Source organism: Rattus norvegicus, chromosome 3, assembly GCF_036323735.1.
Source record: "Rattus norvegicus strain BN/NHsdMcwi chromosome 3, GRCr8, whole genome shotgun sequence".
NCBI lineage: Eukaryota > Metazoa > Chordata > Mammalia > Rodentia > Muridae > Rattus > Rattus norvegicus.
Genome location: NC_086021.1, coordinates 91,643,083 through 91,657,157, shown reverse-complemented (window position 1 = coordinate 91,657,157; position 14,075 = coordinate 91,643,083). Strand labels below are relative to the sequence as shown.

At 32.5% G+C, this 14,075-nt stretch overlaps 1 protein-coding gene and 1 pseudogene across 2 annotated transcripts; both read left to right on the top strand.

The window, feature by feature from the left end:
• Or8k17-ps1 (olfactory receptor family 8 subfamily K member 17, pseudogene 1) lies at positions 3,610-4,548 on the top strand (annotated as a pseudogene).
• Positions 8,006-12,460, top strand: Or8k3 (olfactory receptor family 8 subfamily K member 3). Of its 2 annotated transcripts, XM_063284302.1 has the most exons (2): positions 8,006-8,042; positions 10,597-12,460. In XM_063284302.1, exon 2 carries the CDS (start codon positions 10,615-10,617, stop codon positions 11,572-11,574), a length of 960 nt encoding a protein of 319 aa, XP_063140372.1. In that variant the 5' UTR covers positions 8,006-8,042; positions 10,597-10,614; the 3' UTR covers positions 11,575-12,460. The 2 variants fall into 2 exon arrangements, with proteins under 2 accessions (XP_063140372.1, NP_001000682.1); NM_001000682.1 differs by lacking the exon at positions 8,006-8,042 and having other exon boundaries at positions 10,615-11,574.
• The last annotated feature ends 1,615 nt before the right edge of the window (positions 12,461-14,075 follow it).

Sequence of the window (14,075 nt, the reverse complement as noted above, 5' to 3'; positions counted from 1 at the left end):
CAGACAGCATAGTAAATATTTTATTACAAATAAAATGTATTCAAAATTGTCTGTGTATTAAGAACCCCATTGAAAAGGTGATGACCAGTAGGATACTTCTTTATTTTATAGAAATAAACTGGTACCACAGGGTTCTCCATTAGTGGCCCAATCCTTGACTATGTAACTTAGTCAATCAACGACCATAAACCCTTTCGGTACCCATGAAAATCCTCCGATTATTTTCGTTGCTTTTATTTTTTTATGTGCTAGTTTTGTTTTCTCACTGGGGAAAAGGTTGTATGACATCAAGGCAATTTTGTTTAAAATCTTTCAGATAATTTACAGATAATAAACAAAACAAATTATATCCTATCACCTCTGGGAACATCATCACTTATGAGAAAACTATAAATCCCTTCTCTCTGGAGCAAAAGAGAGAATAATTTTGGAGAAGGAATTCATAATCGTTGTGAATGGTGAGTACAGATTGCTATAGCTCTATGGCAACTTGAGCCTTATAATCTTTCTTAACTTAGATTCTAAGATTCATTCTTTTACCAATTCTTGGATTCTTTGTTTCGATGATTCTTTTACACAAGAGCTTTAGCTCTCAAGTATATTGCAGAAGTCAAATATCTGATTTCACAACAGTTATTACCTACATGAAAATTTTCTTTGGAGAAAAAAATAAAATTCTATGAACTTAACAGTTCAGTGTGAAATTTGGATATTGAAATTAGAAGAGAAAATTAAAAGAACACAAGAAATTCTATCATTGATCTGATCAGTTAAAATAATTAATATCAGATTTCCAGGTGAAAATATGAGACATGGAGCTTCATTTGATTTTCAGGTAAATGTGAAAAATAAAATTAGCATATGTTTTACAATTTTTATAATTAACAAATCATTTCAGTATGAATATATAGACCACCAATTTAAAATGGAGTATTCTATGGTATTTCATTGCAATTGCATAAAGTAAAAATTAATTTATTGATGAACATCACCTGGACAAATGTTCACAGGTGTTAATCCTTTGATGTAGTGTTCAAATACTGCTTAACTTCTGACCAATTTCTAATATTAAACACTGTAAATATTAAGCAAATGAAAATATATAACAATGTTAAAGAGATAGGAAGCTGTGGAGAAAATTCTGAACACTAATTAATTCTTAAATATTTTCATCATTCATATGGTTTAAAAATTTTATACTACCTCTTCATAACTTTTGGCCTCTATGAGTTTTAAGGTTAATCTTTCGTGAGACTATTTTGCTTGTGTATCATTGATACTCAGTAACATGAAATATAGAAAAAAAACCTGAGATCTTCATTTTAAAGTAAGAAGACTAAAAAGCTAACATACCTAGAAATTTTCATTAGGACATAATCACTGACACTGAAAGTGAAGACAGAATTGAAAAATGATCTAGAGGAATTTGTGGAACAAGTTAAAAACATCAAAGTAAAAACAAATTGCTACTCTGCTTCTTAATTATTTTACTGACTTCAATACATATCATAATGATGCAATAATATAGTCGTTTCCTTGTAAATTAAGATTTCAGTTAGAAATAGGGTTTTCTTTGTCATTTGTGAGTGAAGATAGATCTTTTTTTTTTTTTGGTTCTTTTTTTCCGGAGCTGGGGACCGAACCCAGGGTCTTTAAATCAGAGTAGGACAAAGTGAAAAACAAAAAACAACTTCAGCTACGAAAGTGCACAGGTAACTCAACAATGTACAGCCACCCTCTTCCCTAAGCCTCATGCTCTTGTGAGAAAATAAAACCCAACACTAATGGAGAGCTGATTTCTGGGATTGTTGTCAGCAACCACAGATTACCCTTCATGGCCACTGCATTATACTGCATCCCAAGTTATAATCTATAGAACATTCTACCTCAAAATAAAAGAATTTATAGCTTCTTCTCAGCACCTCACAGAACCTTCTCTAAAACTGGCCATATAATTGCACACAAAACAAGCCTCAACAGATATGGAGATTAAAATAATCCCTTGAATTCTCTCAGATCACCGTAGACTATGACTGGACTACAATAACAACAAAAGAGAAAATCAACATCTCATGGAAACTGAACAACTCTCTACTCAATGGTAACTTGGTCATGGAAGAAATAAAGAAATTAAAGACTTTCTAGAATTCAAAGAAAATAAAGGCACAAATTTATGGGACACAATGCAAGCTGTGTTAAGAAGAAAATTCATAGCACTGTCTTCATAAAATAATTGAAGAGATCCTATACTAACAACTTAACAGCACACCTGAAAGTTATAGAACACAAAGAAGCAAATATACCCAAGAGGACTAGATGTCAGGAAACAAGCAAATTCAGATCTGAAATCAACCAATTAGAAGCAAGGAGAACAATATTAATAAAATCATCATAACGAAGAGCTGGTCTGTGAGAATATCAACAAGATATATAAACCCTTAGGCAATCTAGCAATTTGGTTAACAAAACTTCAAAGTCACATTAACTTATTGCAAGGTAAATATTTTAAAGTCATATATGCATAAGTATACAACTTTGCTTCGTGATATTTCTTAGTAATTTGTTGTTTTTAAATTACAACATTTATCAGTTTGTTGCCTACTACAGAATACTACCTTATTTTTTTTGTTTATCGTGTAGAAAACTACCTTATAATCTTCTCTACTCTCTCTCAAATTCGTGTCCTCTTTTTTAGTAATTGTTATTGCATATATATATATATATATATGATAACTACACAATCACATATATATATATAATTCCTAAATATATACTGTTAATTCCATATAATATTATTGTATGTATGTTTTCAGAGCCAACCATTCAGCACTAAACAAACATATAGCTTGCTTTGAAAGTTTGATGTATTTGCACTTTTTAAGTCCATCATTACAAGCCCTACACAGGACCTTAAATGTCCAAACACAAAAGTAAATTAGTTTTTGTTTTCAACACATAAATCAAAATTTAATAAATTTAATAAAAATAATATTACCATTCTAGTGAAGATATATATATCCAATATTTCTGTACAAGAATCTATCAATTGTGTTGCCAGAAACTGAATAAATATTAAAAGCACTTCTCTCTCAGCCATTAGAATGCCAAATTTATCTAGTCTTTATTTCTAGTAAAAATTTAAATAACTGAGTGTATTTAGAAAGTAGAGCTTCCAATCTTTTTTAACAGTTAGAATCAGGCTTTAAAAATCATTGTTCCTATTTTTGTTAATGATTTTATTTATTTACTTTTCAAATATTGACCCCCTTCCTGGTCTCTCCTCTGCAAATAACCATCCTATCCCCCTCTCCTTTGCCTCTACAATTGTTTTCTCCAATCCAATCATTCGATCCTCACCCCTCTAGCATCCCACTTCTCCAAGGCAACAGAACCGAGTTCTTCCTCTCCCATTGATGCCACGTATGGCAGTCCTCTGCGACATATGTAGCAGGAGCCAGATTTAGTCGCTAGGAGCTCTCTGAGTTACAGTTATTTGATAAATAATTTTTCTATGAGCCATAAATGTAACATTTTATCTTGTCTTTGAATTTGCTTGATTGAATCTATGCATAAGTTGTTGAGAATTTTTTGTCTTTTCAGAAGGTTGAAATGAGCCACAGAAACTCAACAGTGCCCGCTGAATTCATTCTGACTGGAATCACACAAAGGCCTGAGCTGCAGCTTCTGCTTTTGGGGGTCTTCTTACTCATCTACAGTGTCTCCGTGATAGGCAACATGAGCATGATCATTTTGACAAAGTTGGACTCTCACCTTCACACACCTATGTATTATTTTATCAGACACCTGGCTTTCATTGATCTTGGCAATTGCACTGTCATTTAACCCAAGATGATGGTGAATTTTGTGGTAGAACAAAATGTCATCTCTTACTATGCTTGTGCCATGCAGATGGCATTCTACATTGTTTTCATCATCAGTGAACTGTTTATATTGTCTGCAATGGCCTATGATCGCTATGTGGCCATCTGTAACCCTCTGCTCTACAGTGCAATCATGTCTCAGAGCCGCTGTCATGTTCTGGTGGGCATTCCCTATCTCTACAGTGTCTTCCAAGCTGTGATGATAACTAGTAAGATATTTACATTGACTTTCTGTGGCTCTAATATCATTAGCCATTTCTACTGTGACAATGTCCCCATGTTACTTTTACTGTGTTCAAATGCAAGGGATATAGAATTGTTGATTATATTATTTTCTGCAGTTAATTTGATCTCCTCACTCTTTGTAGTCTTAGTATCTTACCTTCTTATTCTACTCGCGATATATAAAATTCATTCTGCAGAAGGAAGGAAAAAGGCTTTGTCAACTTGCGGTTCTCATCTGACAGTGGTGGTAGTATTTTATGGGACTCTACTTTTCATGTATTTACAGCCCAAATCTACCCACTCCTTTGAAACTGATAAACTAACATCTGTGTTTTATACTTTAGTGATTCCCATGCTTAATCCCTTGATCTACAGCTTTAGAAACAAAGAGGTGAAAAATGCCATGCTAAGAGTTTTTAAGCGATGTAAACTTTGTACTTAATATTTAATGTGAAATGTTTTTAATAACATGTAAGGAATGTAAGTCAATACTAATTTTCTATATTAGTATAATTCTTTTATGGACATAAAGAAAACCTCTTAATAATATATAGAACTTTCAAATGCATCCCTTATAGTTCTTAAATTACAGAACTTCATTAAATGTCACTTCCTCCCACTAGGCATTTCTTGTTATTGATTCAATATATTTCCAGCAGTTCCACTGAATAAATATTATACAAATGGGAGCAAATGTTTACTTATATGTCTGTGGCATGAACGTGGTTGTTTGGTTCGCAGGAATTTTTTGATTGCTACTTTATATTTTGGACTTAAACTACTGCAAGCATAATCACTGTCATGAATGCTGTATATGCTTTATTGTCTCATTTTTTTGTCCTTTAGGCCTTTTATATTTGATTAGAATATGGTTTATTTCTAAAGTAATTATAGAGGATGAATGAAACATACTGTATTTTTCTATTTATTTTCTGGATGTCATGAAATTCCACTTATTTTTTAAAAGATCGCCTCAAGTCTGATGGTACATTCAGAATTTTGTTTGTCTTTGCTGAATATTTACAAGATCATCAGAAGAATTTATAAGTGAATAATAACTGTAACAGTTTATAAATAATACAAATATATTCCCCCTGACATACACAGAGTTGAATTTCTCTACATAGAGACCACCACCACCACTAGGGTTAGTGCTATATTTTTGTTTCTATTGACTTTTGTTCATTTGCTTAGTGAATTTGGTGACAGAAATTCTATATTTTGTGTGTGCTCTATAGAATATTTGTACATTGGTTTGAACATAAGTCAACCAATGGTAAGAACATTTTCTAAATTTCTTCAAACATGAAATCAGTCTTTTGTATCTGTTTGTAAATCATAGCATCAACATTATTGATATGTGATATATTCCCAAACTCATGTATTCCAATTAATATCTGTGGTGGTTTTAATGAGAATGTTTCACAAAATCCTGGTCCTCATTGGTAGGACTATTTTGGATGGATTAGTAGGTGTGGCCTTACCAAAGGAGGTGTGTGACTAGGAGCTGGCTTTGTGGTTTCAAATATTCATATGACTCCCACTTTATGCTCTCTGCCTTTCGTGGATGAAAACGTGAGTTCTGTGTTACTGCTCTAGTCTGTGTGTCTGCTGTCATGCTTCCTACCTTCATGTCACAAAATGTAAATCTCCAATAAACATTTTTTATAAGTAGTCTTGGTTGTGGTATTTTTTCTCAGCAGTAAAGTAATGAAGACAACAGCCAAAGTGATAACAACAGCCAATGTGACAAAATAGAAGTGGATACTTAATGATCCAGTTGAGTTGGATAGAAAGAGCACTTACACAGTAGAGATAAACATAGTGCATGAGGAAATAGCTTTCTTCTTCTGGTCTTAGGCAATAGAGAAACAATTAGCCATTTATCTGTGAGAGGTGGATGTCGAGTAGACATCATACCAGCAGACATCTTGGTCACAAGGTTAAAAATTCCTAAATATGGGAAACATTATTTCTATTCCTTATAAGTTGACCTATGGATGGTATTTCTTTATAGCTGAGAAAAATTAAGTGCTGACATTTCTGTTTAAACCTTAATTTTATGCCTCTGTGGGTATTCCAGCCAGGCTCACTATAACAGTAGAACACGTCCTCTAAGGGCAGGCCAAGCTATGTGCTTTCTTTTAAAATTGAACCATGCCTGACAATCACATATTGATGACAACCAACTGCTGACTAAATAGAATTAAGGTCCACTCAACAATAGGGGAGCAATCTCTGATACTGGAATCATAGTCTGCTTCTCTGTGCTAGTGAGGTCATAGACCTTAAAAGAGAATCTTCTATTTTTACTTTGCTGGACCATCTTGATTTCTTACTATATTCTAAACCTTTCCTTAATACCTATAGTTACCATCTTTGATCAATATGACAAAATTCCTAAAGACCCCTTTGAACATTTTCTTAAGTTTCCTTCTTAGCTATTTCCCCAGATGTTTGCATTAAAGGGAGTTTATTAATTTAAAAAGTTAATGTTTTTCATTTTTATACATTTTTATGTTTTGAGAATTTTATGAGTGCATTGAATTTGTATTATTTATTTATCTCTCTTTCTCAAGTCCTCCCATCACCTGATACCCTCTCAAATTCATTGACTCTTTTTAAATATTATTGTTATACATACATTTTATGTGTGTATAACTGTGTGTATATCTGTTTACACAACCTAATGAAAATTTTTATTATCTTATTTTTCTTTATCTCAGTGACAAAATTATTTTCATTAAATGAGTAAAGTCAGGTGAATACAATAACCATAAAAAAGCATGTCCAATATAGAGGTCAATGTTAGCAGCAAACGACCGAACTGATAATAGGGTCCCCTTGAGGAGAATTAAAGTATTGAAAGAGTTGAAGGAGTTTGCAATCCCATAAAAACAACAATGCCAACCAACCAAAGCTTCCAGGGACTAAATCACTACCAAAGGACTATACATGGACTAACCCAGGGCTCCAACTGCATATGTAGCAGAGAATAGCCATGTTAAGGCACCAGTGGAAAGGGAAGCCCTTGGTCTTGCCTAGGTTGGACCCCCAGTATAGGGAAATATGGGGGAGGGCAGTAAGGAGGATGTATTGGGGGAATACCCATATGGGGAAGGGGAAAGGGAAGGAATGGGGGCTTATGGACAGGAAACCGGGAAGGGGAATAACCTTTGAAATGTAAGTAAAGAAATAAAGATGAAAAAGTTTTAAAAAATGGCTTCTTTAAGCTGGTCATTGCTGGCCTTCTGTCTCAGTTAGCTGCTGAAAGTTTACAAGGTTGTCACTGCTATTGCCTTTGTATTTTAGACACTTGCATCTTAGAAGTATTAAATGTGAGTAGATTAAATAACATCATCATAAATCTTACTATTCTTGAAATATTATGCAAGTTTTTTGGTGATTTTCTTTTTGTTTTGTTTGTTTGTTTTGTTTGGTTTTGTTTTCGTTTATTTAGTAAGCACTCAAGATTGTTGCTAAGGTGTGGTAACTTTCTTAAGTTTTGTTAAAATAAACTTTAAGGTGCTTAATAATTTTTGTTCATTTTATAAAAATATAAATTCATGTATGATGTCAGGCTTCTAGTCTGGGCTGACTTCTCTCACATGCAGCTATCTGGTGAAGAAGATTCAAATTGACATATATATATATATATATGTGTGTGTGTGTGTGTGTGTGTGTGTGTGTGTGTATGCGTGCATGTGTGTGTGTGTACTTTTTGTAATAAATCTTCATACACTAATGAATATAAGTTCCTCTCATTTAATGAACATCCTCTAGGCATTTATTTATACTCTGAAATGTTCTGGGATTATTGAAAATATTGCTTGGCATCTCCCAAGGGAGAATATGAAAAGGTGAGAGAATATATAAATTGTGTTAATTTTTCCATGTAAGAAAGACATGACACGCAAGACAGAGGATTCTTTACAGGTAAAAAATGAGTATCATGTATCACACACACCCACAATATTTCAGTGAAATATCTATTGTTTAAATTTAATAGCAAAGACATAGAAAATTATCACCAATTATTGTTAAGTATTCAGTGCTTCATGTCATCAAATGTACCTACAATATAACTTCTCTCCTATAAATTCTAAAGAGGCTTTTGATATTTACATATTTTAAAGGAGAAACTAAAATATATTCTTAAAATGTCATTGTTTTGTTACTTATATAAATATGTTATGTATGTATATGTTTATCTCAAGGTGACAAAAACTGAGAGTAAAAGAGCAGTAAACTATAAAAACATGAATGCTAAAGTGATATGATGAAAATTTTCTTAATTCCCTACGAATTATGCAGCATGTGGTCTCTGATAATACCAAAAATGTTGCTGTTTAAAAAAAAAACACCAAGGATCAATGGTCAATGATTATTTAAGGGGAAGTAGATATTTTAGTATTGGATTAATACTATGATACATAGAATATTCAAAAATTCTTGATTTTCAAATGAGATCTAACAAACTTAGAATTTCTTCATAGGATAAAGTGTTAGTACAGAGCTAAAACATGGCAGTAACCCAATTCATACTATAAATTTCAAAAGCTATCTAATTCTCCTCATAGTCACCCAAAGCTGGTGAAAGAAAGGTCATTGCTGTTTTCAAACTTAACAAGAAAACCAACACCTGCTTCTGTTCTCACATAATAATGGGAACACATTGGAGAATAAAATGGGATCCTCCTGAGCTTTATATGGAGATGACGGAAGGATAGCTAATAAGAATGGCAAAAAAGATCAGAAAATAATGACTTATATGTATAAATATGTCATAGTGTAATGCATTAACTTATATACTAACTTAAAAAGTTAATGAAGATAAATGTGCAAGTAGTCACTTTCATACCAAATGTAATATTTTGCTTTGAATAATTACAAATAGTTAGGCTTACATTGTTTCTTATTACAATCCTTGAGCATATTCATTTCATACTGCTTCCTGGCACATATGTTTCCACAATAGACTTGTGATACTGAAGACAAAGTAGGAAAACAGAAAGCGGTTTTATAAACTGGAAAGTAAAATTTTAAATAATGTATATTAATTTCTATGTTTTAATTTTTGTTCATGTTTCACCAGGCCTGGATTTTATTATAATTCTCACCACAAACATATTTTCCTTCATCATTTCAGAGCATTAGAAATAATCATTTCACTAATTTAATAATAACTCTCATCTATAAACATGCTTCCTACTTCCTAATCTGTTCAGCTTCTGATCATTATGCATTCATCTAAGCCCTATCTTATCAATTATAGGCTTTTCTAACCTATCTCACATCTTATCGTAATGTGAAGAAATTCTCATTGCCTATAGTAACAAAATAATTTAAATCTTATCCAGGAATATTGTAAATATTGCTAATAATATATTTTAATTAGTTCTTGAAGCACTTTCCTAAAATTACATTTGAAATACAACATAAGGTCAAATGTTGCCAAGATATAACTGAAAACACAGAATTCAGGAGGGTGAGGTAAGAGGTTTGTTAAAAGTGTGAGTACAATTGGGGTGCAAAATGATATCCTGTCTTATAAAAGGAGAAGAGGGAGAACAATTCAGATAATATGTCCATAAGAAAATCCTCTGAAACTGTCCCATTCTTATAAAAATGATCAGCTGTGAGATATTGTTTATTGCTTATTTATACATGTATTCAGTATCAGTCAGTGGGTTGATTGACATGAACAAACAATAGGTATAGGAATTTTCACTTAATTATGCTGAAATTGTTGGTTTTGTTTATTTTTAAAATATACAGCAATAAATTTTACATGACTAAAAGAGAGGTAATATATGAAACATTTGTACTTGTTTCATTTTATTTTGGGTTAGTTCAGATAGGATTAGACTATATGCCCCAAACTGATCTCAGATTTACAGTGACTTTCAATCACCTTCCCATGTCCTGAAGTTATAGTCAGATGTGCTTCCTCCAGTTGAATACTGAGTATTGTTAGGAATTTTACAAACATTTACCTTATATTTTCATAGCTCTTATGTTTGCCATACATCTATCATTACTCTATCTATCTTATCTATCTGTCTAACTGTAATCTATTTGTATATGTTTCTGGCATTTATTCACAATGTCTATGTATTTCATAAAATGAAAAATATTATCATCTGCTATTATTGAGAAAAAATATTGTCCACAGTGAGATACATTGAAGTTTACTTGTTCTCAATCTATTGGTTGTAATAGAAGCTTATATATTAAAAGTAAAATATTCATATTACAAATAAAAATGAATATGGGGTGTCAAAAGGTTTGGTAAATGAAATCATGCACTATTAAAATACTCATGCATCTCTAACTCTATAAAACATTGTCATTTAAAAACAATAAATTTATAAGCAAACAATTTTTTAAGATTGAATATGCATTGCTTACACTAATGTTGTATACTAAAGTCTGCCAGGTGAACATATAAGATAGCTATTGATAATATTGGTGTCCATACTTTGAACAGGTTTTTTAATAGACCAGGATGGGGAAACACAACGTTACAGTGGTGACTGAATTTGTCCTGATGGGCATCACTGACCAACCTGAGCTTCAAGCCCCATTGTTTGGACTGTTCCTCATCATCTATCTGATCTCACTGATGGGAAACTTGGGCATGATCATCCTCACCACTGTGGACTCCAGGCTGCAAACTCCTATGTACTTTTTCCTCAAACATCTGGCTATTACAGATCTTGGTTATTCTACATCTGTGGGACCCAAAATGTTAGTAAATTTTGTTGTGAACCAAAATACAATATCATTTAAACTTTGTGCCACACAGCTTTCTTTCTTTCTTGTGTTCATTGTTAGTGAGCTTTTTATTCTGTCTGCAATGTCCTATGACCGATACGTGGCCATCTGTAAGCCTTTGCTCTACACTGTCATCATGTCACAAAGGTTATGTTGGGTACTAGTGGCAATTCCTTATCTCTATTGTACATTTGTTTCTCTTCTAGTCACAATTAAGATTTTCACTTTGTCTTTCTGTGGCTACAATGTCATCAGTCATTTCTACTGTGACAGTCTCCCCTTGTTACCTCTGTTGTGTTCAGATACACATGAAGTTGAACTGATAATTCTAATCTTGGCAGCCTTTGATTTGATTTCTTCTCTTCTTGTTGTCCTTGTGTCTTACTTGCTCATCCTTATAGCTATTCTGAGGATGAACTCTGCTGAGGGTAGGCGGAAGGCTTTCTCCACCTGTGGGTCCCACCTGACAGTAGTCATTGTCTTCTATGGGACTTTGATATTCATGTATGTCCAGCCTAATTCTAGTCACTCCTTTGAAAGTGAAAAAGTGGCTTCCGTATTCTATACCCTGGTGATCCCCATGTTGAATCCTTTGATCTACAGTTTAAGAAACAAAGATGTAAAATTTGCTCTGAAAAGGACATTGAATAATTTGTGTAAATTATTTTCTTTGGCTTTTCATAAAATATAAATTTTCCAAGTTGAATGCTTGTTCCATGTACATTCAGAAAACATAAAAAATTTCAATGTGAATTTAAACAGTATACTATATTTATATTACTTTTACTGTTATCCATAGATTAATAGTGAAAAAATTCAAAAGAAGTAAAAGAATCTTATCCAAAATTAGTTGATTTTTATACAAAAGAGAGTATACAGTCACATACCACCACTTAAATACAACACACAAACACACACACACACACACACACACAAACACACACACACTAGTGCTAAGGATAGTGACACAATGAGGTGTCATGGGAAATAATTATATATATATAATTATATATATAAATATATATATATAATTCTGTTGTATTCATTTGTCTATGTAATAGTTTTTTCACTCAAACTTAATGTTAATTTTTCAATGTAGTAATTTTTATTTGTACTCCATAATATTTGTTTGTGTAAAATGGAATTCTTATTACTTTGCCAAAATTGACTTTCTCAAATACTTTTATGACATTAGCTCTTTGTCAATATTTTCATTTCAATGTATAATGTTAGTTTTAGCTCAGTAATACAAAGATCCTTATTGTCCCATGATCTTGTCTCACTCTACCCATTTTTCTTCACATTTGGGAACCTTTCACTTAAAATCAGTACTCTAAACTGTTCATAAATGAGCTGAGGTGCTCACTTGTATTTCTTTGCTGGTCTTATTTATTAACTATATGCCCAGAATTAAAACTTTTTAAAATTATCTACAGTGATATAATAACCACTTATTAGAGTATATGTTTTAAGATTGTTCTGTAAGAAGACCATATTAAAATAATTTTTGTATCCTTTCAATATGCTTATATGTCTCACCATTAAGAAATATATAAATATGATTTCGCTGATTCTAATTGATTGATCATATCAGTGTATTTCTCAGCTTATAAATAGCAAATCAAGTGATTGTATATATTTCATTTATTTCTACTTGATCTATACAATTATCTTTTGATGGTGTTAGCTCCTCAGAGTTACAGTGAGTCTGATGAATACGAATTTGTCTTTTGTTTTACACATAATTTTTTAATGTCATTTTCCACATTTTCCAAAAGAAGTTATTTTTTTCATGTGGACTAACATTTTTGAGAACTAGATTTTTTAGAATTACTACATTATATTAATCCTTCAAGCTACGAAGTAACACAACAAATTAATTCAATACTTTTTGCAGACATAAATAGTACTAGCATAAATAATAATAGAGGTAGTTACGGGGCTGGGGATTTAGCTCAGTGGTAGAGCGCTTACCTAGGAAGCGCAAGGCCCTGGGTTCGGTCCCCAGCTCCAAAAAAAAAAAAAAAATAGAGGTAGTTACATTGGCTGGCACAAATTGATATTTTATAATTTAAATTATTTTTCTTATTATTGAGACAGCACCTCACACTAACTCAGCTCCCCATAGAACTCATTATGTATACACATTGGTATAGAATATGTAGCAATTCTCCTTCCACCTTCCAAGTACCATGGTTACACGTCTTAGTTCACACACCAGCTGTGGTTTCTTTTAAAATTGTCTAAGTATTGCTTCTTTATTTGACTTCATTAATAAATAATTTTAGGAACTAGAGACATAGTGCAACAGTTAAGAACTCTTACTACTCAGGCATAGGATCTTAGTTCAGTTTCCTAGAAATTATAACAGGAGAATACAACTGTTTGTAATATTAGATCCAGTTCCCTGTCTTCCATAGGAATTTGACACATTAGTGCATATAAACAAATCTGAGCACGTTTAAATATATAAAAAATAATAATTTTTTTTAAAATTGTGTAGGTACAAAAAGAAAGTTAAAAGAGTCATGTTACCACAAAAATGCAAAAAAAGAAACTATATTATCCCATATAGTCAAATAGTATATATTATTGATACAGTTAAAATTATATTTAAGGTAGTCAAACTTTCAAGGACTTCCAGTTAATATTCTTGAGTAGCATAAGTCAAACGGACAATAGAAAGCTTTAGCAGAATTTAACATCAAGTAGTTAGAAAAAATAAAAAAGAAATGTACCAAGGAAAATAAGGAGGAGGAGAAAGGGAAGGAGAGGGGAAGAATGAAGCAGGAAGAAAGCTGAGGTGGAGGAAGGAGGAGAAGAAGGGGAGAGGAGGAAGGCAGAGAAGGAGGATGAAAAAGAAGAATGAGGATAAGGGGAATGAGAAGGAAAAAAGAGGAGGAAGAGGAGGAGAACGAAGAGGGGGAGAAGAAGGGAAAAGCAGGGGGCGGTAGATGGGGACCTAGAAGGTGGAAAGAAAGAGGAGGAAAAAAACAAGAACAAAAAGAACAAGAACATAAGCATGAATGAGAACAGGAGAAAATAAGGCAGGAAAAGGAAGAGGGAGAGGGGTGGAATGGTAAGTAGAGTTTCTTGATTTCTATCCTTTCATGTTCAGCCAGTTCTGTTAAAAGAAGATTGAAAAGATAATTTTCATAAATGTGGTAGCTAAGGATTTGTAGAATGGAATTC

Excerpts from the sequence above, each read along its gene's own strand:
- Or8k3 (XM_063284302.1), top strand. The coding sequence starts at position 10,615 with ATGGGGAAACACAACGTTACAGTGGTGACTGAATTTGTCCTGATGGGC.